Here is a 27,707-nt window from a genome sequence, read left to right on the forward strand (position 1 = left end):
AACGAGCAGCTCTAAAATTGAAAGCCAGCATCGGCCGATATCACTCATGGATGATCAGTATCAGAATTGGCAGCACAAAAAAATGTTTTTAACAGTGTGGCTGGTTACTTGATTGTTGCTGTATACTGAAAATAAAATAGTTTATCTTCAAAAGATGCATATGAGACTAGAGAGATTTTATTTCCAGGTAATTTTACTCACACATATGGCTTTGATACTCAACTCAGAAGATTAGATTATTTGTAGCAAGAGATCAAATTTTAGCATCTACTTGCCATGCTAAAAAAAACATTCTTTATTTCCTCTATTAAACTGTGTTGTTGTTATTACAGTGCAAACCAGAATACAAGGTCCCAGGGTTGTATGTCATTGACTCAATTGTAAGGCAGTCACGCCACCAGTTTGGCACGGAGAAGGATGTCTTTGCCCCACGCTTCAGCAAGAATATCATCGCCACATTCCAGCACCTCTACCGGTGTCCCTCAGATGACAAGGTTTGACTGTTTGCCTTCTTCTTTGGTTTTAACTCCCGATGCAATGTGTTATTTTTTCTTTATACTTTGATCTTTCCGTCATATGTTTCTAGAGTAAGATAGTGCGGGTCCTCAACCTGTGGCAAAAGAATGCTGTCTTTAAGAGTGACATCATCCAGCCGTTGTTGGACATGGCAGCTGGGATTCCTCCTCCGAGCGTTACTCCCGTCATGTCAAGCAGTTCTGCCCCTGTCAATAACGCCACGCCTGGTCAGTCACAGAACATGCATGGTGTGAGTCTCTTGGTGCTCAATTATGTCCAATGACTTTATTTCAACCTGTCTCTTTGTATCAAGGCACTCCAGCCACACCGGCCACCCCTGCCAACATCGTCCAGGGGCTTCCGGACTGGGCTTCCCAGATAACTAACACAGACACTGTGGCAGCTGTGGCACAAATCTTACAAAGTCCTCAGGGGCAGCAGGTTAGAGAACATACTGTTCTGTAGTACAGATATAATAATGAATAATTGAGAAAGTATTATTGCCATCTTTGAGGTTTAGCTAAAAAAAATCTTTGGTGCCCATTCTTCAGAGTATCTGCAATATTGTTTTTTTTTTTTTTCCTCACCAGCTTCAGCAACTTGTACAGAGCCTGCAAATGCAGCAGCAAAAGCCTCAGCCTTCACTGCTGCAGGCGTTGGATGCTGGTCTAGTTGTACAGTTGCAAGCTCTCACTGCTCAACTCACTGCAGCTGCTACTGCCAACAGCCTCAACCCCCTCGAACAGAGGGTCTCCTCTTTTAACAAGGTACCACTGGTGCTTTATTAATATAGCCATCCCCCGTTTATATTGTCTTGAGTTGCATTCCACTTGCTTGGTTGTGGCTGGCTGGAATGTGCTCTGTGTCTATCTACCCCATTGCACATAGGTCACAGCGAGCTTGATTCCTCCATCTAGCCGGGGAGTACAATCAATCAAAGCCAAACCAGAAAATATAAACCCATTGAAAATGACGTCTGTTTTCAAGGGTGATGTGGTCAAGAAAGGAGAAAGTGTGTCGTGTTGCAAAAATACGATAGTAAATTAGACATTCCGTATATATTTAATAGAAAAATCTGCGATATACTGGGTAATTACTTTATTTCTCCCTTTTAAAACTTTTAATGAGACAGGTCTAATGCTTATTTTCAGAAACTCTTGGGGCAGTTTGACTTTGGGAATGAGCCTGAGCGTGGTGAAGACTCTAAGAAGGAAACGTCATCCTCTCAACTGTGAGTTAACGATGTTTTATCTTAGAAAATGATTTCCCTGACTACGTTTGGGTGTGACTAATCCAATTTGTTGGCCACTTTTTAGACCCATGGTGTCAGAGCCCATCAACAGCTCATTGTTCCACCAGCTTGCTGAGCAGCTACAGCAGCAGAACCTGGAGCAGTTTCAGAAGCAACTGCTGGAGCACCAGCAGAAGGTAGTTATACGCACACAATGAATAGAGGGTAATGTTGTATCCGACTCGGTCAGATTACACACTTGGAATAGTCAACCAATATCGTGATGATGTATTCCTACAGGCTATGAGCATTGATGGGCAGGACACTCTATTTGGACAAGAGAATGCTGTTGCAACTGCTCAGGCTAGCAGTCAGCCACAGCTTCCTGAGCCAGAAAATAAAATGGACGACTCCATAGACAACCAACAACAGGTACAAATGGCCATGTGACGAGGCTGCTTGGAAGTTTGAAATATGATTTTAAGCAGTATAGTTAAAATGTTGACAATACCAATCCCTAGTTGTGTGCAACAGTCATGAAAATCCCTCACCTTTCGTCGTTTTGAAACCAAAATAGGTCACCTACGTGATTTGTGCAGATCCGATGAGAAAATATTTCGGGAGGGTAGATGACCAGAGATTCAGTGTATCACTGAATTCCGGGTGGGATGGGTACCGATGACGGCATGATTCACGTTAGATCAGATGGTGCCATATTCCAAAGTGCATCTTAAGTTGTGACTGAGCAAGAGTAGATGTGTTGGTAATTTCTTTTGGCGCACTTGAACGCAGCAGTGTACGCACCACCAGTGTACTGACGTCACCCGCTTGCGCTAGATTTAATTCACGGTACATTTCCGGGTTTGTGTGAAAGCAAGCGAGATTTGACTGCCGACAAGCCAAGCGAGAGTGAAGCTTTGCGGTTCCTAGCATGTTTTGGTTGAGCGTGCTTTGGTGCTGAGACTGAGCGGGCCATCGGCTTGCCATTTGAGGGGAGCCCCGTCGCGTCACCCGCTTTTCTCTCCTGCGCGGACACAGCAGATGTCGTGCCTTCACCCACCGATTCAAATCATGTTGTAAGGTGTGTGGCTTTACCATAGTTACAATATATTATAGAGTTTTAGAACGATACTTACCACGTACTTTATTCATAATTTCATGGGTAACGATAAAATTGCTAAATCTAATTGTGGCCAACATGTAGCACTAGCAAGCATTACATACTGCATCGGATGCATTGAAATGAGTTTGCTCCTGAGTCCCCATTATTCTCTTCATTGTCATTCACGTCCTCTTCCAACTGTCATTTTTTGTGTGCAAAATTTTACTCCCAAATTGGGTTTGAATTCATCGTGCTTTGTGCGGCAGACACATTCTTGAAAACTTGTTTAAACAATTGCACAAGGAACCAAAATAACACTAATACATGTATTTATCTTGTGTTATTGTATTACTGCTTAACGTTGTTCTTTGTTGTTCATTGTAAACAACTTTGCGTCTCACTTTGTAATCAATTTGGTATTATTTACGTATTATTAATGTAGTACCTTGATTTTTTTAATTATTTTTTTTACTCCATCCTCTCTGGCTCATGTGTTTTAAATTCATAAAGTTTTATCATTTGTGAGATTTTATTTAATGAAAAATAACTGTTAAAGTGAATCTTCTTTTTAAAAATTTGTATTTTCTTGTTAAATAAATTAACATTTATTACCACAAGTACAAAAATTGATACTGTTCGGTACCGGTATCGATACCCTGGTACTGACAATTGGGCCTGAACCGGTTCAAACGCGAAAGGTACCCATCCCTACTTGAAGGCAGTGCATGCTGTTTTTTCAACATCCATCCATAGTCCAATAAATTTAGCAAAGATGTTTGCATTTTCGCAAACAGTTTTTCTCGATGCCATAACATTTTGATAATTTAAATTCTCCATCCCTTCGTCCACTCCATCCCCCCCACTCGTTTGACGAGTGCCCGACGAATATTAGTGGAGAAAATGTTGGTCAAAGTGCTTCTCACCTTTTTCACCCGTCACCCGTTTTCATGCCTGATGCAATGAGAGTTTTCTCATGTAAACATGTCTTGGCTCAATAAAGGTTAGAAAACATCGCTTTAAGGCATACACCTAAATGTGAAAAGATTTTAAAAACATATAGGAATAGTAGTACAAAAACAAAACATTGTGACAACACCCAACAAATGTATTTCCGTTAATTGAACTTTGTTGAATTGCTCCTCAAGGACATGGATCTTGATGAGGGCCCAGATGGAATGGAAGAGGATAACTTTGAGCCAGAGGACAAAAAGACAGTTACGGCCCGGTCCAGAACACGCTCAAGGTCACGTTCTCGGTCAGTCAAGATCCTTTCTTAATCAATCAATGATGTACTGTATTGAATTTTTTTCAGTTAATAAAATTTTTAATCTTATAACACAGGCATATATTTTTGTAAAGAACAAAAAATAGAAAAGATTGTTGAAAACATTCCTTTAGGTTGTGTTGTTTTGTATCAACAGGTCTCCCAAAAGGAGAAGATCCAGGTCTCGCTCGGGCTCTCGTAAGCGGAAGCATCGTAAGCGGTCGCGATCACGCTCCAGAGATCGCAAGAGGAAGACGTCACGTTCGTACTCGAGTGAAAGACGTGCCCGAGAACGGGAAAAGGAGCGACAGAAAAAAGGACTGCCTCCTATACGATCCAAGACACTTAGTGGTAATTACATAGCATTAATATTGCTTGTTTAGAATATCTGTATTTGTTTAGAATATCTGTATTAGTTTTGGGTCAATAACAATTGTTGCTATTTGTACCCTTTATCTAGTGTGCAGCACAACTCTTTGGGTTGGCCAAGTGGACAAAAAGGCTTCTCAACAAGACCTCACAAACCTTTTTGAAGAGTTTGGCCAAATAGAGTCAATAAATGTAAGAGATCTTCTTTCTAACTACAATTTGATAGCGATAGTTCAAAAGTTTAAGAAGTGCATATATGTGTTATTGAATGGTACATGGAGGCTGAAGTCCAGTCACGTCTTGTCATTCTATCTGCGACCTTTCCTTCCAGATGATCCCTCCGAGAGGCTGTGCCTACATCTGTATGGTCCACAGACAGGATGCCTACCGTGCACGCCAAAAGCTCAGCACAGGTTCCTGCAAGATTGGTTCCAAGATCATCAAGGTACACTTTGTGGCCTCTATGATGTAATTTGATTGAATGCAATGTCATTTTCCCCATGGTTTCTTTGTAATTCAATTCTACATTGACCTCTAGCAGTGGAGCCTTGAACGGCTTGATGCCTTTTATAGATTGTGTCTTTGATAAGATACTTTGTTCTGCTCCCGCCATCATTGTGCTTTTGAATGCAGATTGCTTGGGCTTTAAACAAAGGAGTAAGACAAGAGTACAAGCAGTTCTGGGACGTGGACCTTGGAGTCACCTACATACCTTGGGAGAAAGTTAAGGTGGATGACTTGGATGACTTTGCCGAAGGAGGAATCATTGATCAAGAGACTGTCAATGAAGGTGACATTTTATTTAGTATTTATCATGCGGCAAAAATATTTGATAGACTCACATATGGGTATAGTCAGTTATCCAAATAATATACATTGACCTCCATAATTATTGGGCTCTCTTGCATAAAAATTCCTGTTCAAAGACGGCACAAAACAGGAAACCAACATTAAGTCCATGAAGTTATTTTGTGTTTGTTAAAAAAAAATCAACTCACTCACATTTAACACTATACTACAGTATATTTGTCCTGCATGTCATTTAAAATTCCCAAATTAATAGGCTGGCTTGCTCACCCACCTGTATAACAAAATGCCATATAGGACAGTAAAGTTTGTCCCCTCTGCATCATTGCGGGTGCACCATCTGTCACAACAGCCGCTTGTCCAATTAAGCCACCATACGCATTTGTAAACAGTGTCAAATATACAAAGGGTTGCGAAAGTAGGTATACGGTGTTTTTTCTGCTTCTTTTTTATTTTGTACTATATGATGCACAATAAGTAATGTACATGTTTTCTCTTATTTTATAACTGTATACCTACTATTGCACCACCCTGTGTATCCATGTTTTTGGAACACACAATTGAGTAACTCCTCATGCTCTGTCAACAGTTCTTGGGGGTGTGGGGTACTTTATGAGATCAGGAATACTAATTGTCAGCATTGAAACCTACGCTTGTATTAGTACGTAAAGTATATGATAACTGTACTATATTATGCATTAGGGGTGTTTGATATCCTTCCCTTTTCCCTCAGATCGTTGCTAAAGAGCCTCTCGTACTAGTAACAATCTCTCTCTTTAGCGCTCAGAGGTACTGATACCAAGTATACTATACCACTAATATTTTAAATCCAGAACAATTCTATTAAACTAATGTAATGATGATGTGAAAATTTTCAAGAAAGACCTTTGTTTATTTCTGACAAAAGGCAGAAGTCACTCTGCAATAGAGAATTTAAGTTCAAACACAAACAACTCACCTTAATTTCGGATTTCATTTGTGTTAAATTAACACGATTGCAAAATAAAAAAAACTCCACGAGTTTTTGTTTTTCTCCAAAATAATTTAAAGTTGCAAAATAATACAGTCTCATCTATTAACTGTTGAGCATGACACTATAAAATTAGAAAATAGGGCCAGCAATATGGCTGAAAACATCACAATGTAAGTATTTCACATTGCACAATATTGATAAAAAATTATTGTTATTTTTAACTTATTCAAAATAAACAAAATAATTAAAGATAAAGTAGAATAAAATGCATCCATCCCAAAGAAAAATCCCATTCATATTTAAAAGTAAAGATAGGAACAAGTATAAAAAAAGTAGGCAATAGATGAGTATAGCACTCCGTGTAATACACACGAGTAAGTGAAAGTACTACGTTGTTCCTAGTATGTGTATTGTATGTGTAGAATGTGAATAAAAGAAACACAAATTGACAGCAGCATTGGTGACGATACATACGTCAACAATATGAATTATAAGCAGTTGGGAATGAAAACATTACCCAAAAGCAGTAGAGTAACTAACTGTACAAGCCATACTGTATACATACACAAAAGTAATTTTGTTGAATAAAAATCATGCTTGTATGTTTCTTCAGAGTGGGACACGGTGAAGAATTTGGAGGCATCCAAGGACGTTATAATCCAACCAAGCACTGAGACGACAGCAGCATCAAACAGCCAGAGTGAAAGCTACAACCAGCCAGTACCCATGATGCCGGTGCAGGTAAGAAAGAAGACTATCACCCCCCCAAAAAAAATTATTTAAATGCTATACAATTTGGTGGTCAATGTGATTAGTACGACGGAGTATTAGGCTCATGTGTACAGAGAGAAAAAAACGTGTACATTTGTGACTTAATAAAGTGGCAAATTTGCCACTTTATAAAGTGGCAGATTTGCAAGAAAAAAGCTCAGAAACTTACAAGAAATACACATAGCGTAGCTATAGTCTGGACGAGGTACTGGCTTTTGTTTACCAGGAGCTAACGTATGGATTCGTTGGTGGTTAATGGAACACCCTTTATAAAATGAAAAGGCAGGATGGGGACAGATTTCTTCTTAATTTAAACTTTACTCGTCCTACAACAACCCTTCCTGGGCCCCCTATCAGTTGAATAACGCTAACCAATCAGAAGCTAGCATACTTTAGATAAATGCAAGTGAATGACGGAGAACAGCAGATTCGACACATCAACTTAGTTCCTTGTACACCCCCCCCCCCCCCCGCCCAAAAAACAAACAAAAACAAAATGTATGAATGTGTAAATGATAATTCTGAAAACATAAATGTACAAGTAAATATACATGTTAACAAATTAACTTAAAGGCTCATTGTGCCGTTTAAATTGTTAATATTTAAGCTTTTTCTACATCATGCATGCTCCACCAATGCCCAGATGAGTACGAAGATCCCTGACCATTTTACTCTGACAGCATCTATCAGCCTTTAGCCTTTATTTCTTTGGGGAGGGGAGGGATGGTGACGTCATGCGCGTCCCCCCTTAGAGTAGCGGACATGTGGCGTGCACTTAAGATCGTACACGCACTTGCACGCGCACCACGAACGAGCCTAACACAGATGCTGCAGTTAACGGTGGCAGTCTTGAGGAAAAAAGTGACTAACTGCACAAATGCTCAGGGTGTGGACCTTTGTGTCTTTGTCGCTGGCAGTACCCAATACAACAAAGGGCAAAAGCTTAACATGATATGGTTAATCTCTGCTAAAGCAATTGCTATTTCCTTATTTGAAAACCCGACTGAAAAGTATTGGCACAAGCACCCGAGTAGTACGCTATGTGTATTTCTGGTAAGTTAGCGTTTTTTTCTTACAAATCTGCCCCTTTATAACACTTTATGAACTCACAAATTTACAAGAAACATTTCAGAGTTTTTTTCTCTGAATATTATACCCCCCCCCCTATTTATTTGTACGTGGCCCTTATACACTGTCTTTGATTAATTTGTTTTGTAATTTTCCCACAGTTCACATTTATTTGTACAGTCCACATTGGTCACAAGAGCCAGTCAGACAAGCTCTTCAAATGACAACACCAAATGAATATATTCTAATAGTTTTTATGGCATTATAACTACAATTATTTTCTACCTGCTGTTGTCTCTCCTAATCAGCTGCCAGTGGCTCAGGCTATTCCTGGTGCAGTAGGCTTGGTGCCTCCTAACTTCCCTGTCAGCATGAGCATTCCCCCGCCAGGTTATGGGCCGCCCCCACCATTCCTAAGACCTGCCTTCAATGCCTCACAACCTCCTCCAGGTAAATATTTACAAACGCTGCTATTTGAAGAGCAGCCATACAGTGATGTGTTCCAAACACACACACACACCCACATTAGATGAAAATCTCTGATGTCAAGATACCATATAAAAACATTTTAACACTATTTTAACTTAATAATCACACATTGTCAAGTATTCCTTAGCACCTGTTCTCGCTTTCTCGCTCGCGCAGTCCTGAAAATAAGAGACAACCACAGTGGGGGCATCAATGACGAACTGCAATATAATACGAGAACACTACATACGACTGTTATTTGATCACGTTATATTGTGTTGTACAGGTTTTATGCAGGCAGCACAGACCGCAGCCATGGCCGCAGCACCACCTTGTAAGTGTTATTTAGGTGTTAGCCCTTTGATTCATTCAAGAATGTAACAATAATTTACAGCAATGTGTTTGTGACCCTCCTGTAGCTCTAGTTCAGCCCCCAGTGGCAACCAGCCAGGAAACGGTGAAGGAATCTCCATTCAGCGCAATGATCCCAACAACCAGCTCCATGCCTGGGGGCTTCATGCCCTCCGCTATCCCTGGAGCCAATGTGTTTAATGCGGTTGGAGTTCAAAGTCAGCACCCGAGTGACAAAATGCCGCCACTTGCCAAGGCTTTGGATGGGACACCAGAGCTCACTCTTCAAGGTGGAGCAACATTAGCAAATTTGACGAGAGATGAGTTGACAAGCACAGAAGGTGACATTAACATGTTGTATGTTTTCTCCTCCCAAGGTATGCATAATGCAGTTCGCAGTGGAATGGGCCTCCTTGGCATGCACCCCACCGCCTCCCTCCCCCACCCACTTCACCAGGCTGGAATGGTGGCACAAAGAATGCCTGGAATTCTGCCGCTTGACGTGCGTCCTAACCTCCTTCAGCATGGGGCCGCTCCTCGCTTCCCTCTGCTCCTGCAGCAGGGACCTGGTCAGCAGCCTGCCGGGCTCCTTGAGGCTCAAGCCCATGTCAGGCCCCCGTTCCCTCAACTAGACCCCTTTAACAGGACCCCTCCTCACCAGGCCAGTGATAATGTACCCAAGGCAGAAGAGTCATCTTCGGGGGCTGACGAGGGCAAAGACCAGGACTACCGTTTCCCTCCTGTGGAGAAGCCGAGTGCAGGTCTGCTGAGAACACCTCCAACAGAGCATCGGGCGCCCCTTGGTGGTGGCGGGGGAGGAGGCAGGCCCCCGTTGCTGCAAACGCCAGGAACTCAGCCAGCCAGAGGCAGTCTGCTCGGACGTCTGCAGGCTCTCGCCGGTTTTACCCCCGATAATCAGTGGAACCAGTCCAGGGGGGACTTCGATGAACGAGACGGCATGGAGCGCCCCAACCCGGGGCAGATCTTCCCTAATCGCTTTGACAACCGCCCCGGAAACGCAGCTGCCAAAAATGTTGGCGGGCCACAGCCGTGGAACCGCAGCGGTGGCGGCGCGGCCACTTTTGAAAGTGACCTGGATGAACGAAGATCTCAGTGGGACAGGCAAAGAGACAGAGACGAGAGAGATTTTGACTTCCGAAGGGAAATGAACGGAAACCGGGCCGGGCGTGAGCGAGGGCGAGACCGTCCCCGAGACCACGACAAAGAGCACGATAAAGAGCGAGAGCGGGAACGCGGCAACTGGACGGCTGTTCTCCCTCTCCCGACGCCTCTTCTTCCCACGCCACCTCTCAACCCCAATCTGAATCTGAACCAAGGGAAGATGCTTGCCCCGCTCAGATTGAACACCCCCATTCAGTCACGATTCCAGTCCCCCCTGCTGCCTCAAGCTCAGGCCAAAGCGCCTCTGTTAGGTCAGCCACCGCCTCCTGTTCAGGCACCAGAGGTCAGAAATGCCAGCCAAGCGGCTAAGGTGGAACCGCATGGAAACAACATGGAGACCCCTCAATCCCTGCCCTCATCCGAACCTGATGACAAAGATCAGAGCCCATTGACCAGCTCACTCGCTGAGCCCCGGTCCTCACCGCAGCCAGAGATCACCCTAACCCCTGAATCAGTACTCCAAGCCTCGGACCAGGCCCATCCCCAGACGACCGGGTCCTCAGACACTCCGAGCCTGGCCTCCCCTGTCGGCGTCACACAAGCTGTCAGCCCCCCTGAAGAGATGACGCACTCTCCGGAGGCGGAACTAAGCCCACACAAGACCACCGAGGAGGTTTTACGGGACAAAACCCCCTCCCCCGAAGCCCAGCGGCTCAATGGGGCCGAGATGGACGAAAGCACGGCGGTCGAGCCCACGCCGGACGCCTCCCCCGAGCTCACCGAGTCTCCACCTCCTGAAAGCAAAGCCGGGCAGGAGCAGGCCGCGCCTCCTCAGGACGTTGACATTGTACAGAGTGAGGCCGTGGAGGAAGCTGCGAGTGAGCCAGTGCTAGACACTGACACACACACTGAGGGGACATAATCATCACTCAGTAGGTAACAGATCATTTTGTACAGTTGTCTCTTCTTCTCTGTACTCATGTCAGCAAAGCAGCACCACCACACGGGACACGACTCACAAACACCAGTCAACTTAAATAGAGATCTCCTTAGTGACTTACTCAGACAACCTTTTGTTTGTATTTTGTTTTTAAGTTGTAATGCCACCACATCAGATTTTATCAACCAATTAGTGAATTTTATCCTATCAACTACCCAAATGTCTTGTTTATGAGGGGAGATGGATGCACTTTGACCTTCCTATGGAAGAAAGGATGACATCAGGATACAATTACTTGAAAATTGCAGTTGCGGGCTCATTTCTGACACCTCCTTTTTGAAACGCTGCTGCAAAGTTTTAGTGAATGCTTTTAAGGTGTCCTGTGCTTTTTACACACACATACATACATGCACACACATGCACACACTTGATATCTAAGCCTGCCAAAACAGTAAGACCATTACTACTCTTCAAATTGGAACCGTTTGAAATAAAACCATGAACTTGTTGTATCCCCAAATCAATGTATGTAATCTGTTTCTAACTATACAATGAAGCTGGGCAAACGAAAACACAGCATGGGGAGGAGCAATGGATCAGAAAATGAACAGAGGGATGTGCTGGATGTCAGGTGCATATTGTTTTAGTGTGAAATAAACAATTGTCTCCTTAAACACATGCTTTAGGACTGCTTTTCTGACCCAGGACCACTGGAAACACTTCTTTACACACAAACATGCACACACACTCGTGTTGTGTGCTGTCACGTCAGACATTTTGATGTCTTGGAACCTAAATTGCAGCTATACCATCCATCCACTGTGCACTTTGGTGGATGGGGAACGCGGGATGTAGTTTGAAATTACGGATGACTTCAGCCTGTTTTGTGCTTGGTGACTATTGCAGATGATTGGATTGTGCCTTTTCGAACTGACGCTTTCAATGCGATACACACAACTGTGCGTGTGTGTGCGCACTACCTGAAGAGAATTAACAAACCTTTCATGTGTGGTAGCTGGAGAGTTTGTACAGCACTCAACCGAGAAGAGACTCTCGATATACTTGTTCTGTGCATGCCGCTTTGTAGCCTCCTGTCGTGTTCATTTCATGCTTGTAGTGCTTTTCTGTTCCCTGGAGATGCTTAGATATTTAGCTACTGTTCCACTGCAGGGGATGTGATATTAAATAAAAGTTGAAGGTGCATCAGATATTTTTTATTATTATTATTGTCATGAATCTAGATTTTTGTAGTAAGAACAATGTTGTTTTTTCAGGGCCTGATAACGATTATTAGTAGGCCAATTTGCAATAAAAGAGAAAATATTGCCGTCAAAATAACAACGTAACTTTGTTGAAATGCCATTAACCCCTGGGCGTTATTTTATTTTGAAATGGCTTGGTCAGAACCAGCAAAAAGCTAAAAAATGGTCAAATAACGCCCAGGGGTTAAGCATGTTTGTTTAATCACATTTTCAAGATGTTGAAGGTTTTACTTTTAATTTGAAACATACATAGAATAGACAGCTTAGTTTCAAAATGACAACAACAATTGCAGTGAGCTTCCAGGGTCATCAGCGTGTTAAGATGAATAAAAAAAATAGGTAAATAGCTCCCTAATATTTCCTACAGTTAAAAAAAAAAAAAAACGTAAAAAATGTCAACATAACTGAAATATTAAATTGTGACTCATTTTAATTTTAATTTATTTTTTAAATTGTCATCAACAAAAAGTGCAGGGAATTCTTTGTGTCAGCAGTGTCCTTTTATAAAATTGACAATTTAAATATATATATTAGGCGTGTGTATTGCCTAGTACTTTAAAATGACAACAAAAATTGCAGTGAGCTTCCAGGGTCATCAGCGTGTTAAGATAAATTAAAAACTAGGTAAATAGCTCCCTAATTTTTCCTACAGTTAAAAAAAAAACGTAAAAAATGTCAACATAACTGAAATATTAAACTGTGACTCATTTTTGTTTTAATTTATTTTTTAAATTGTCAACAAAAAGTGCAGGGAATTCTTTGTGTCAGCAGTGTCCTTTATAAAATTGACAATTTAAATATATATATTATATTGCCTAGTATTTGGCGATTCGATCCATATCACGATTCAATTCGATACTTCCAATACGAATCTATAAGTTAATTACTGTGATTTTTTTTACTCACATTTAGAAGATACTAATCAATAAACTTGTCCATGTACACTGTAAGATTTGTATGAACATTTATTTATTTATCTGAAAGTTCAGGCTTATAACTGAGCCACTGTATTTATCAAACAATCTTGTTTCATGTTTGAACAGCATTGAAATTAAATATTAAGGCTTAATGTTCCGTTTCCGAAGGTGTGAACCCTAACCCCTGAGTAAGATGATTTGTTGAATATTTCCATCAAAAATGTGATGTTTAAACATAAATTCTGCCGCATATTGAATCGATTTGAGAATTGCGCGCTGTAATATTGCGATATATTGTTGAATCCATTTTTTTAACACCCCTAATATACATTTAAAAAATCCCTTAGGTTAACCCAGCTATAAATTGATCCCGAGATGCTATCTCAGTGAGCAGCGAATGCTTGCGAATGTTGCACATTTTGGGTTTTCGTCAGGGTTTGTAAAAGATATCAAAAAATGTTTGCAGACAGTTGAAACATTGTCTGAACATTATGAAAAAACTCTTTGTGACAAGTAAAAACTGTCAGTCAACATCTTTGCAACATTTTACGAATCCTGTCAAAACCAAAATTGCCCACGTTCGCAAAATTTCTCTGGTCAGTGACATGTCAGCTTTATCAGCCTTCAGATTTGTAAAAAACTTAATAAATAAGGCGATTGTTGTCAAAATACCAAATATGGGTCTATCCCTAAATTTTACGCCGGAAAGCAAAAACTATCCAAAATAGGAGAAAACCTGCGCAGTGAGTGTATGAATATACAGTGACCAACCATATTAATGGTGTACATGCTGTAGTATTACCCCTCCCCCACATTTACACCAAAATGTTCAAAGAAATCATAGAACATAATGTGGATTGCTGTAGACAAGCCAACAAGCGCACAATTCTAAATTTAGACTTAACTGAAAAATGCACTGCGATATAGTAGGGTTTGCCTTATTATACGTTAGCTACTGTGGCCGACTGCAAACGCCCAAAAAGACGCCCATATTCCAAAAGCATGCATGCTTAGTTCATTGATGACCCTAAATTGTCCGTAGACGTCAATGTGAGCGTTAGGAGGTCGTTTGTCATTATATGCCTTGTGATTGACTGGCGACCAGTCCAGGGTGCACCCGACCTCTCTCCTAAAGCTCCATCTAATCCTAGTGAGGACAAACACTCAAGAAAATGGATGGATTAACAAGAAGACAAAAATAAAGCTGCATATGCTGGCTATCTTAATCAACTCTCCACTCAGCACAAGAGCTGAGCTTGCATTTACTCGCACCTAGGCCCTCTGTACTTGTAATGGGCCTGCACAGTGTAATAAGGAAACACAAGGGGATTTGTTTAAATAACACACAGCCAGCCGAAGAGGAAGATTTATTTACACATAATTATTACTACCTTTAAGCCACACAACGCATTTTATGTTCCCTAAGCTGATACGTTGTAAAAAATATCAAATGGTGGGTCCCTTTGTCAAAAGTCTGTCCATAAATCTGTAATACTCCAAAAGCCAGGTAAATAAATGGGTTCCTAATATGAGTTGTATGCATTAGAAGAAAATGCAATGAGGTAATGCGCTCAGGACACTTCAATGTCATTAGTTAACATTAAAGTCAAATGCAGCTAGCATTTAATGTACATTGCATTCCTTAAATAAACCCGGCAATTATGACTAGTACGTGGGCAGGTGAGCCCCAAGACGTAATGGAAGAGGGAAATGATTCACTGCCTGTTCATGATGAGGTGGTGACACTGATGGTTTACAGTAGACTGAGCAAATAAATTAAGGCAGGAAGTTAGCATGGATGAAGATCTGTAGTTTGAGTGATTGTCTTTTAAACAGATCTTGACTGGTGCATTCTTACAGCAGAGCTTCTGTAGTGAAATAAAGCCACAGGCATCTTCCAGAGTCAGTACTGGACCGGACCATTAGAGGTCAGTGTGGTACCATATAGCAGACACAGCCATTACCTTTTGAAAGAAATGGCCTCTCCACGCAAAATTCTGTAATATGATAAGGGAACAGAAAGTGCATCACTGGAATGAATCAATCATATTCAGGAGTCGTGTGATGAATGAGATGAGTTTCTTTTGGTTGGAAATGTTCCGCAGCCGCCTTGTTTTGCTCGCCACATTCGTAATTGATTCAAGCTTTCGATTAGTTGAGTAACAGCAGCCTGCCATGGTTGCAGTATACCCATATCATCTTCATTCCTAGTCTGGAGAACAGTCGGGGACGTTTGCAGGAGCATCCATCATCCTGTAGGTGGGGGTGGGGGGGTGGGGGCAGGAATCCCCTATCTCAGCTCCAGCAATTATTCACCGCCGTGGGGGTGTTTAAAACTTCCTGCTGTTTTCAAGGAGCCTCTGCTACCATTAACAGAACCAGCAGTGCTTCCCAAGCTTTACTGAGCCCAAAGCACATATTTTACATAAAGAGAAATATCACGACATACCACAAAACAAATTTCACAAAAGTGGACACACCGGTTAATTGCTATCTCGCGGTGGAGTATTTCTTTGTTCTGATTGTCACTATATGTCCTTGGCATAGATGATAAACAAAGATGCATTGTAAATAATGTTCCCAGCTTCCCACATGGCAAATAATGCAATTTCACTTAATTGCTTGTAAAATGATTAGTTATTTACAAAATGTACTATATTTGTTCATCTAGTTAAGTCAGTGACTTTGTTTTTTGTTTTGCTTTTTTAAAAAGGCCTATTAATATTTTTTTTGCTAGATTTTATGGTTTTTAACTGTTTTACTTATTGTAATTTGTTTTAACTTTTCCCTGTAGCACTTGTTTACATGTAGTCGATAACCCTTTAAAAACCCAAATATTGGCAATAATCAAGTTTATGAGGCCATGTATGTACACACGTGCAATAACCCAAATATTTACTTATTTGAGTTTTTGAAGACCTTGGTTACCCCTTTTGGAACCCGAATATTTGGTCATTCAAACGTGCATCGGGATACCTCCTTTGAACGGAACTTTGTGCTCTGTTTGTAAAGAATCTTGGTCTGTGCGGCGGCCATGTTGCCACTCGCTGAACGAGCCTAACTTTAATACATTTCTCTCTCCAAAATGCCACAGTGTGTATGTGGATCATTGACAGATAAGGATTTTACCAGACCTAGTACAGTTTTTTTTTTATAAATAAAAACAAATACAAATATTTGTTCTTTGTTATTTGCTATTATCTACAATTTTACTATTATCTACAATTTAGGACATCTATAATTTAGTTCATACATCTATCATGGAAAGCTTTCAACCATGGTCGTACCAGATGATATTTTCAATGTATATCAAAGTTTTATCTAAACCAGAGATTTGCAAACTTTTTTCCTCTGAAAGCAACATACAAGAAAACAGAAAGAAGCAAACAAGCAATTAGCCATTATTTATATAATGTTATTTGCAAAAAACGCTACCTCAAAGCTTTCTGTTAAAAGTGATAAGGCAAATAATTTATCATTTCTGGAGTGACCGGCGACCTTGCATCCCTCAAGAATAGATCCGCACCTCCCCTGAGCAGCAGCTGAATCTTATCTCCCACATTTAAAATCAAAACAAGCGCAATCTGTAGTAAACTGACCACACCTGTGGATCATTAACTCATTCACTGCCATTGATGGCTATAGACGTCAAAACTTCATTTGAACTATTTCTATTAGTTTCACATTTTTTTCCACATTTGTTAACAAGAGTATGAAAACCAAGAAAAAATGTATTATACATTTAGAACACATATAAAATTTGTGATTAATCTTCAGTTAACTAGTGAAGTCATGTGATTAATTACAATTTAAAAAAATTAATCGCCTGATGCCCCTGATAAAAAGAAAAGGAAAGATTATTAAAAATTAGGGGCGTCAGACGATTACATTTTTTAATTGTAATTAATCTCATGACTTCAAAAGTTAACTCACGATTTATCACAAATTTGATATCTGTTCTAAATGTACAATTAAAACAATTCTAGGTTTTCATACTCTTGTTAACAAAAGTGGAAAAAAATGTGAAATTAATAGAAATAGTTCAAATTAATTTTTGACGTCTATAGCCGTCAATGGCAGTGAATGAGTTAATTTGATGTATTCACAAATTGGACCTTAACGCTAAGCATAAAGTGGAGGAAGACATTTTTGTTTCTGAGGCCCCTCGTCCACACGAAAGCCAGTTTCAATGTATCCTCACAAGTTTCTTACCGTTGAGGCCGTTTGTCCAGACGATGGCGGATAGCCGTGTCGCAGCCGTTTTGCGCAGCCTCCTTAGCTTGCTTATGCTTTTGCAGCAAAATATTTTGCTTTTTTATTCCCACGTGTGCGTGAAGCGGTGTTGTACTTGAATCGCCCGCCATTGTCACTTTTCCTGTGTTTGTCTTTTCCCATGTTTGTTCTGTAGATTGTAATGAAGTTAGGGAAAAAGGGATTCTTCTACGCTTTCCGTTAACTCCCTGTGGCTACGCTACAGCGCCACTCGAGACTTGGCATATACATTACAGCCGTTAAACGTCCTCAGCGTTTTCTTTTGGACACACGCAAGTCTTGAAATGCTTCTGTGTGTACGAGATTTGTTTGAGGATATTTATTAGCCACCGATGATCTATTACTATTTTAGTTGTAAATGTATTTGTCTCTTTGCATATATTAAAAAGCTGTATTTATAGTAGTAGCGGTAGCCCTACTTTTTCAACACCCTCCACCTTTTTTTTTTTTAAATAGCATTGCAGGCCATGTCAAATGTTATTTTTTTGTGTGTGACGCGGGCCTCTAAAAAACGTTGGATGGGCTGCAAATGGCCCCTGGCTATAGTTTGGACACCACTGTTTTAATCAAAACAAGCTAGTTAGCCACACAAGAAAAAATAGAATGAAAATATATATTCGTTGGGGGAAAAAATGGTTTCCTTCAATGCCTGTTATCAAACCATAAATCAAAAGTGACAAATGAGCTGATCATTTGATTCAGGTGTGATGGAGGAGGGAAGAAGAAAACAGGCTGGATAGGGGCACTTGAGGACCTGACTTGGAGAGCCTTGCTTTAGGCTCTAAACTGATAACATCTGGATTAACAAAAAAGGGTGGTTTGTGTCAAGATGGGAATCTAGTGTAAAAACTGCACCAAACTTAAGATGTGATTGATTTGCTGTGGTGACCCCCTGACAGCAATAATATAAAAGTCACTTCTTCAGTTTTTAAGGCCTAACTGATCACCAATAGCAAGGTAGTGACTTTATTCCTAAAAAGTGTATTTATTATTGTAAGGTACTGAAACACAACATTAATTAACTCATTCACTGCCATTGACAGCTATAGACTTTTAAAAATTAATTTGAACTATTTTTATTAGTTTAACATTTTTTTCCATTTTTGTTAAGAATATGAAAACCTAGATTTTTTTTGTACATCTAGAACAGATATAAAATTTGTGATTAATCGTGAATGAACTAGTGAAGTAATGCGATTAATTACGATTACAAATTTTAATCGCCTGATGCCCCTAATTTTTAATCAACTTTTCTTTTTCTTTTTTTTAACAAACATTTTTTGTTTAATTTCTAATAATCTTTTTGTATTTTTTAAAGAAAAGATTATTAAAAGTTAGGGGCGCCAGGCGATTACATTTTTTAATCGGAATTAATCGCATGACTTCACTAGTTAACTCACTCTGTTCTAATACAATAAAAACAATTCTAGGTTTTCATACTCTTGTTAACAAAAGTGGGAAAAAAAATTAAACTAATAGAAATAGTTCAAATGAATTTTTGACGTCTATAGCCGTCAATGGCAGTGAATGAGTTAATATACACACTTCATGTACCGTTTGAACAGAGCGTTTAAATGTTTAAAAACAAAAACATTAAATGCTGTGTAATGAAACTTATAACAATCATTTACCTAGCCGGCTGTTCCATTTTCAGAATGTTTTCCTAACACTCACCTCCATATTTCTTCTAATTACACTCTCAGCTTTCATTTGTGTCGTTCATGTAATCATCTTTTGGGGCACATTCAAAGCTTTGTAACACCATGTTATGACAGCTTGTGTTTGCCAAGCCACGTTGTATTTACATAACGGTGAGTGTGTTTTATTTGTGGTTTAAATGCTTGTCACGAAATACCTCACCCCTGTGCACATTACTGTTTGTGTGTTGGCAGTGGTTCAAGCGGTTGTCACAATGCAACTTGAATCAGTCTCACTTTATGCAAATTGGCTGACGTCTGGTGCTTTGTTAACATGGTTTGAAAGACAGAAACAAAGCGTTTTTAAAGAAATATTTAGGAGTTAGCATGTTATTTTATTTACCATTTTTATGTGCCTCCACTAGTCTATACTTGACATTCTGATTAATAAAAAAGTGGCAAAATGGCCGACCCATAAGATGGATAAAAACATGTGGATTTTGTTACTTAACATATTCCACGTTGGGGTCCGGACCTCATCGTTCCATCGAGATCTCATTATTATTTACGATTATCGACAATCTTGCTATTACCTATAATTTAGGACATTTAGGCCATACATCTATCATGAAAGGCTTTCTAATAGGGCTGAATATTGATTCTAATTTCTTCAGTCGATTTGTTTTCAATACACAGAAGTTCAATTCGACTTAGATTTTTTTTTTTATTCAATTTGATTAACTTCAATGCGATATTAATTAATTAGGAAACTTCTAAAATATAAAGGACATGATTAAAAACTCCACAAACATTAGACATTAAATTTTGCGGAGACTGGTTAAGTGATTTAGATTATTGATGAAAATAACACGAGTTATGATACAAACATTGACATCAGCAAAATATTTTCATATTTTTAATTCAATAATTGCAAAAATTCATTAAAATATTCTGAATTGTCTTAAAGTGCAATAATTCAGTAAAACTTTTAAATCCATGTGAAAAGTACATTTCAAGAAAACAGTAAGAAAAAAATGTGGCCTTTAAATGTATATTTTCTTATGAATTTATGGGGAAAAGATATTAAAATAATCAATTTGTGGTTTTATGAATCGATATATCAGGCTTGGAAAGGAAAATCAATTAAATATTGATTATTTGATTATTATTTTTTTATTAAACTTGTGAGGCTAACAATTAGCCATCTAAACAAAACAAGCTAGCAAGCCACACAAGGTAACAAAGTAAATGTATATAGAAAATGTATGACCACTACATTCCAGTTGCTAAAAGGGTAACTTTTTTGTTTTTTGTTTTACATAGTTATTGTTACAGTATGAGACGATACAAACCTGATAGCTGCTGCCATGGGTTCTTAATTGTCTTGTGGATGATACACACTCCTGTCTTTAAACATATTTTGAAGTAAAAGTCCCAAATTGGTTATTTCTGTTTGGGCACACCACATGATAATTCATAAAATGGGCATCATCGGACAAATGACCCATATGCAGTATTTAAGTTTAAATGTAATAACATTTTTATTTATTTATTTATTTTTATTTTGTTGTCTGTTTTTTTTCCCCCCGATTCTCATCTCAGGCTTTCATAACAGAGGGTTGAGTGAGCGGTCACTGTGACATTGGAGTTCAAAGGTTGTGACAATTAGGAGACGTGGGGCTGAGGCTTTGTTAGTGTGGAGGTTGAAGTTGTTGTCAAGGAAGCAAAATGCAGATTTTCACTGTGATTGTTATCTGGGTGACAGGGGAGCTTATTAAATGTGAAAAATGTGTGTGTATCGTGGGGTGGTGTTGCCGTACTGAGCAAGCCCCAACACAGCACATTGTGTGTGGGAAGAATTGAAGGATGGTGGGGGGGATTTGGGTCCGTGAATAAACCCCCCACCCGCATCATCAGGCGGATTTTTAGTTCTAAAAGAGGTCTTCTTCACACATCCTTCTTTAATAAAGAGCAGACATTTAACGCTCGTTCTCATGCAGTCTCCATTCACAAGTCTGTCACCGCGGCACAAAACCTCGTAAAAAGCTGCTTATTAAAAAGGCTGACTCAGCGCCGTCTGCAGATGTGACACCTGTTTCATCCGCCGGCCAAAAAAACAAGCCTCATTGTTTTCCCGTTAAGCGCGATGACTGTGCGTCTATTTCGTCCTCCCCACCACCCCCACCCCACTCCCTCGCCGTTTGACAGCCGGGTTCAAGCTGCTAGCTGGTAATTAGCCCTTCAGGCTTAGTCGTTGTCTTCTTGTTTGTTTACGATGCTAAGAAGAAGGTTCTCTCCTGAGAGTCACTGGCAAGTGTGCATAACAGACGCACGTGGAGTTCAATTGAAAATATAGTAACGTATTCCCACGCCTCCTCTGAATTAGAAAATTGATTATTTGGCCGTACATGACCCGCAAGTCATACTTTGCCTACCTCTACTATACATACAGCACTAAGTATATACGGGTAATAAAACATGTTTCTTAGTACACATTAACGCTGCAATTAAATAATTGACCTGTAATAAATATTAGGGGTGTCCAAATTAGTGTGTTAATTTTGAGTTAATGTAAAGCTTCTTTAACGCCACTAATTTTTTTAACGTGTGATTAATGACCGCCCCTTACTTGGAAAGCCTGCATTGGGCAAATTCCAGTCGCTACGCAGCAGACATGTCCACGTCAAAATTTTGCAGTAATAAATGTAATTATAATGCATATATTTGTGGAGACTGGGGTCAAGTTGTATTTTACATTTTTTTAAATGTGCAGAATTTCACTTGTTGCTTCCAGTTAAAGATTAAATAGCTCTTAATATGAACAGAAAAATGCACTGATCTTTCACCAACGTGTTACAAATGCAGTTATGCCATCTAGTGGCAGAAAAATGTCCTCAACACAAATCAATATCACACTTGTTTTTTTGTTTGTTTTTTACAGTACAGTAGTACATCTTTTTAGTTTTAATTTTTTTTTTTATGAATTATTGTAAAATTACTGTATCTCACTAAAAGATGCAGCCATATTTATATTAGTTTAAAAAAAAATCCACTTTTATGTTAACAAGACTATGGAAACTTCGAAAAAAAAAAATATTGTACATTTAGAACAGATATAAAATTTGTGGATTAATCGTGAGTAACTATAATATATATATAGTAAATATACAATATGTACAGTACAGTATGGGGGCCGTCCTAACACTAGTTAGGTTTCCATCCAATTGTTGACATTTTTAAGCGAATTTACTGAAAATGCGCAAAACGGACATGTGACTTATGCCCGTTTCCATCTGTTCTTCTTTTGCAAATATTGAAAGGGGACTGCGCCGCTGTAGGTGGCGGTATACACCATAAAGATGGGATCCACCAGTAATTTGAAAGAAGAAGAAGACCAGGAAGTGACTGCGCCGTGCGATGACATCGTAAGAGTTTTCTTTTGTAATTCTTTATAAACCGGTTTCTTTGCTGTTTTCCATCTAAAATAGCATTAATATTCGCTTCTTTAATTAATTCCAAAAAGATTTCTGTTTTGTTGTCCCCCCAAACATACCTTTATCGTCCGACATTGCTTTGGGACTACAAACGCACGTGTGACGGGCATCTGTTTCCATCGCCAGAATTCGCATTTTCCTTTTTTCGATACGCTTCAAAATCCACCCCTTCTAAGCATGAAAACTTTTTTGGGCCCTCTTTCGAATTTCTAGCGTTTCCATTCAGTTTTATTTTCGAAATTTCTTGAAAATTTGAATAACAAATGGGTGGATGGAAACCCAACTACTGATGTAACCCAAATACCGCTGCCATCAGGCGGAGTCCTCAGAATCATGTCCAAAACTTTTCAGGAAAGCAAAAATATTATACATTTGTTGAGCCAAAGGGAGCAAGTTTGGATTGGATTAGTCTATTTTTTTTTTGTTGACTAAATTTGAGCATTGGTCAGAATCCACATACTGTCTCTTATCAATAACTTATGCTAAGGTAGTAGTGATGTTAAAATTACTTTAAATATTTGCATTTTGGATGGAGATATTAAATATTTTTTCAAACTACAGACTATCCCATCGATCAATCAGATAAATAATGCCAAAACATAATAACAAAGTGCATATGAGATGCATTTTGACTTGGGGTCACCATCGTCTCACTGTATAATGTAGTATCTGTGACATCAATTGTGTGTTGCTCTAAAATGCGGACGTTACTTCAAAAGGCAAAGCCTGGCCTGGTGAGTGATGTGTGTGTCAGCGAATGCGCGTGCAGTTGGCTTTTGTTGGCAGAGATTAGCGGCTAGTTGTTAACTGGCTAACCGTTAGCCAGTTCACGTATTGAATGACTGCACGTCACCAGTGGACAAAATAAGATCATGTATAGCCTAAATATGCTTATACTGTAATGTGTTTCGTTTTTTTCTTCTCCAGTAAAGTGATTGAAATTTGAAAGTGTACTGGCAGCAATGTCTGTCCTAACTTGCAGTGATGGGCTACATTGTTGAATAAGCTAACAATATTTACATTGCAATGTGCCGGCCATCTTAGACATGCTATTGTGCAAGCTTTCCAGTAAACACATTGCACTTCCCAAAATGCAAATCCCAAATTTAGGACATTCTTTGACTGACAATTTCCTCCTGGCTCGCTGCCATCACATGTCCGCATTGAATTTAATTATACTATGTATTTGATTCATCGTTTCATCCCTACATTCCGAGGTCATAAATATGAAACAAATCAAATGAAAAGCAGTCATAAAAAAGGAAGCATGGTTCCTTATTGTTACTTCTGTGGTTGACTTGAGCACTGAAAGGGGCGCAAACTAGTTCTAACTGGTTCGTAACCACAAAGCGCTGCGGGTCGAGACCATCATAAATCGAGGACCCTTAAATAAGAAGCGAAAAATTTGTCCCATCGTCATTGTCTGTCATCAAATTGTTGCGTAAAATGTTGTAAATGTTCATTTTTCAACGCAGTGTCACGTTTAAATTGAAGGCTGATAAGTAGCCAGTCGACAAACAGGTGTTGTTTTAGTTTTCATGTTTAGCTTGATTTGACCACACTAATCAGTTACTATTCTGTCAAACAAACAACTGCAATATTTGTCACTGAGTTAAAACAAATTAGTTCTGAAGTTCAGCGATCTTTTCATGATGTTTTTCTTCCACCATTAAATCAATCTTAAATTATGCGGATTTTTGGGATCCCACTACAGAGAGATTCCTCATTCTGTTTTTAGATTCTCATAAAAATAACACAGCTGGAATTAAAGTGACACTGTGACTTTTTCTTCCCCCTAAAATGACAGCTTCTAAATCAGTTACGCTGACATGTCATGGGAAGAGTGGCTGCCAGCTCAATCTTAGCCATTCATTTCCAATGTCACAGAATGATGTTTTAAACGTGGCTTACAGGCGAGGGCAGAGTGTTCACTTGCTAGGGGAAGCTTGTTTGTCAGTGCTAGTTCATGCGTGATGCTCTTGCTCACATTTCAAGAAATTTTGCAGAATTAGTTAGAAAGGTTGTCCAAATTAACCCTGTTCATGCGCAGCTACAAAAACAGAAGACACAGTTTTTTTGTATACTGGCTGTGCTAGTCTTGATAGAAATATTTAATATTTTCATTTTTACCCCATTTCAGCAGTAAACAGTTGTCACGTATCATAACAAAACATATTAGCATTTGTAGCTAGCTAGCGTAAACCAGGAAGGGGCCTCCTAACAGAGAAATAGGGCTGGATTAAAAAAATAAAAATCAAATAATCAATATCAAATCCATTTTCCTTTTCAAGCCCGATATTGATTCATAAAACAATGAATCAATTATTTTAACATCCCTTTTTCCCATAATTTCTTAAGAAAGTTAAAGGCCTTTTTTAAAATCTTAGTTGTCTTGAAATTACTGTTGAATTAAATCGTTTTTAAAATTTGACGGTGTCCTTGAGTGTCTAGAAAGGTGCCTATAAATATAGTGCATTGTTATTATTATTACATTAATTGAATTTGAAAAAGTATTTTCTTGCAATTATGAAAGATAGATTTATTGTACTTTTAGACCATTCAGAATCATTTCTAATTTATATTTCTAATTATTGAGTTTGTGTAACATGTTTGTAAGGTTTTTGTAACATTTAAGTGATAATAACGTGTTAAAATTTACTTTGGAATTTAATATTTGTGGAGTTTTTATCATGTTATTGACATTTAACTCATTCACTCCCAGCCAGTTTCACTGGATTTATTGTGTTTTATTGCTATAAAAACATGCAACCTACCAAAAGAAAGATTAGAGTCTCTTCTTTCATCAGGAAAAAAATATTTGTATCTGTTTCCGTTGTGCAGCAATTAGCATTAAAACATAGCTAAGTTTCATCATTATTCACAAACCTGTTGAAAACACTGGGGAAAAGAGTTTGTAGCAACACGGCCCTGGCTGATCTCTTATACTCTGCTGCCACCTGCTGGCCGTTTTTTGTAATGACTACCATTGCTTTAAGCCAGTGGTTCTCAACCGCGGTCCTCAAGCCTGTTTTCCATGTCTCCCAAAGCCAATACAGGTGTTTCAAACGATCAGTTAATCAGCAAGCGCTGCATGAAGCCTGATAACGATCCACAGCTGTGTTGGCTGAGAGAGACATGGAAAACAGGCTGGATGGGGGTACTCGAAGGACCGGGGTTGAGAACCAGTGCTTTCAGCTCAGAAGCTGCATCAAAACCTTCTGTATGCTCAAAAAACATATACATGTTTTTAGGAGTGCAGGGCAAAGTATTAAAAAACGTATTTATATGTTTTTGGGTTTGAATGAGTTCCATAATTAATTGATATCAGATTGAAGTGAAGTGAATCATATCCAATCGAGAACAAAATCAAAATTGAATCAACTGAAGAAATTAGAATCGATACACAGCCCTACCAAGAAACACAAAGAGTACACCATTTTTTTTTTTTTTTTGTGCCACTCTAAGCCACTGATTTGAACATAAATTCAATTTAATGCCTTTTATTCCATAATTTATTCCATAACTATCTTCATTATACGATACTATGTATATGGTTCTGGAATGAAAATGAACCAAGTCAACAGTACAGTAAATATCTTGTAATTATTACTGCTTCATTTTATTCATGCATAACTCTTTGGTGTTCTTAGTTGGATTGTTTAGGTGTTAACCATGTTGAAACAAATCTCATCTTCCTTCACAAGTGAACACATGTGACACTATTGGTGCTACTTACAAACTTCCCTCCTGCCGCTTCGCCAATCTGTTGTGTGTATGTGCACGTACGTGTATGTGTGTGTGTGTGAACCCCGATGCCTGCTGGTCATTAATAAACATGCTCATAAATGTTTAATCCCCACCAGTGAGGTGACACTTGCGGGTGATATTGACGTTAAGACACACACACAAGTGCATTTACTGTATTTACATTTGACTATTAAACTACTAAATATTCTCGTACACAACTCGTGATTACACAAATATGATAGACACACTTTCCTCCCTTTTTGTACATATTGTTCTTATTATTTAATACTCACGCATTACCTACAAATATGACCTTTTCTCCCATTTACTGACACTGAATAAACCTCCTTTGCATTCCATTGCTTTGTGTGTATGTGTGAGAGGGAGAGAGACAGTGAGAGAGACTTTCAGCTTTATTTTAAGAGGTTCCACAAAAAAAAATCTTTTTAGGAGTTGCAGTCATTTTATGCAGCGCTTCCATTTCTAGGGACTACAAAACAGCCAAGTCGGCATCTAGTGTTGTATATATTTAACGAGAGAGAGAATGCAGATATTTGCTGTCCTGTTAAATAGAAACACACTTCCTGTTTCCTTGTCTCTCTGGGACTGACTCGTCTGAGCTCTCGCAAAGAGTAAGGGAAGGAAGGGACCTCGCTGTGACGGGTGGTCCCAGCAGGGACTGCAGTGTGTCAGCATCCATTGACAGCAGATGCCATTCCAGTGTGTGTGTGCGTGAGCGTGTTTAGGGGTTGGGAAGTCCGTGACCTAGCGACGATGTGGAGGATATTCCCTCTGTGCTCTCTGACTTCCAGCTGGTCTTGGCCTTTTTCCATCCATCCATCCATTTTGTATCGTGCCTGTCCTTGTTAGGGTTGTTTTCACACATTTAAGTGAGAGTTGTCAATTAACCTTAACAAGCATGTTGGGACAGTGTGCAGGATTTAGTGTCATCTAGTGGTGAACTAATAATAGCCATTTTAAAAAACACTATGAATGTAAATAATAAATTACATCAATGCACATTTAAAAAATAATAATCGTAGGTCTGGTTATCGCTAATTATATTACTTATTAGGTTGTGCCAGTCGAGTCACTCATAAATGTTTCACCCAAGGGTGAAGAACTATGCAAACATAGTTAGCCTCTGTTGGTACTTGCAGCTAATGTTGGACCGCCGCTTACCTTCCACAGCTTGGGCCTGTAAGTGTTTGTCGCTGAGTCCTGTGATTCGCCCGCCGCTTGTCTCATTCTGCTTTGGTGTCGCTAGCTTTTGCTAGCTTCTCCCGAAAGCCACACTTGTTAGCTGCTCCAGCTAGTTTTTGCTAGCCACTCATTAGCCGCTCCAGTGGTTCTTCCTAGCCGTTGTTGTTATTAGCCACTCCAGCAAGTTCTTGCT

General features: G+C 39.3%; 2 protein-coding genes across 3 annotated transcripts in view; both read left to right on the top strand.

Annotated features, from left to right (window-relative positions):
* Window positions 1-11,656, top strand: part of scaf8 (SR-related CTD-associated factor 8) — a 37,780-nt gene extending 26,124 nt beyond the window's left edge. Inside the window, exons 4-20 of the mRNA XM_077549812.1 lie at window positions 333-494; window positions 587-743; window positions 830-957; window positions 1,107-1,283; window positions 1,668-1,747; window positions 1,833-1,944; window positions 2,048-2,179; window positions 3,995-4,104; window positions 4,271-4,464; window positions 4,574-4,674; window positions 4,814-4,927; window positions 5,116-5,272; window positions 6,876-7,003; window positions 8,410-8,551; window positions 8,856-8,903; window positions 8,989-9,210; window positions 9,298-11,656. Coding sequence (XP_077405938.1) covers window positions 333-494; window positions 587-743; window positions 830-957; window positions 1,107-1,283; window positions 1,668-1,747; window positions 1,833-1,944; window positions 2,048-2,179; window positions 3,995-4,104; window positions 4,271-4,464; window positions 4,574-4,674; window positions 4,814-4,927; window positions 5,116-5,272; window positions 6,876-7,003; window positions 8,410-8,551; window positions 8,856-8,903; window positions 8,989-9,210; window positions 9,298-10,964 — 3,831 coding nt within the window. The 3' untranslated portion in view covers window positions 10,965-11,656. The remainder of the gene's footprint in view (window positions 1-332; window positions 495-586; window positions 744-829; window positions 958-1,106; window positions 1,284-1,667; window positions 1,748-1,832; window positions 1,945-2,047; window positions 2,180-3,994; window positions 4,105-4,270; window positions 4,465-4,573; window positions 4,675-4,813; window positions 4,928-5,115; window positions 5,273-6,875; window positions 7,004-8,409; window positions 8,552-8,855; window positions 8,904-8,988; window positions 9,211-9,297) is intronic.
* The window catches only part of tiam2a (TIAM Rac1 associated GEF 2a), a 97,303-nt gene continuing 80,555 nt past the window's right edge, over window positions 10,960-27,707 (top strand). The window contains exon 1 of one of the 2 annotated variants that reach the window (XM_077549544.1): window positions 10,960-10,978. The gene's annotated coding sequence lies outside the window, so the exon portion shown is untranslated. Of the gene's footprint in view, window positions 10,979-22,390; window positions 22,496-27,707 lie in introns of those variants that run through there. The other variant, XM_077549466.1, reaches the window with a different exon arrangement.

This window comes from Vanacampus margaritifer, chromosome 1, assembly GCF_051991255.1.
Source record: "Vanacampus margaritifer isolate UIUO_Vmar chromosome 1, RoL_Vmar_1.0, whole genome shotgun sequence".
Taxonomy (NCBI): Eukaryota; Metazoa; Chordata; class Actinopteri; order Syngnathiformes; family Syngnathidae; genus Vanacampus; species Vanacampus margaritifer.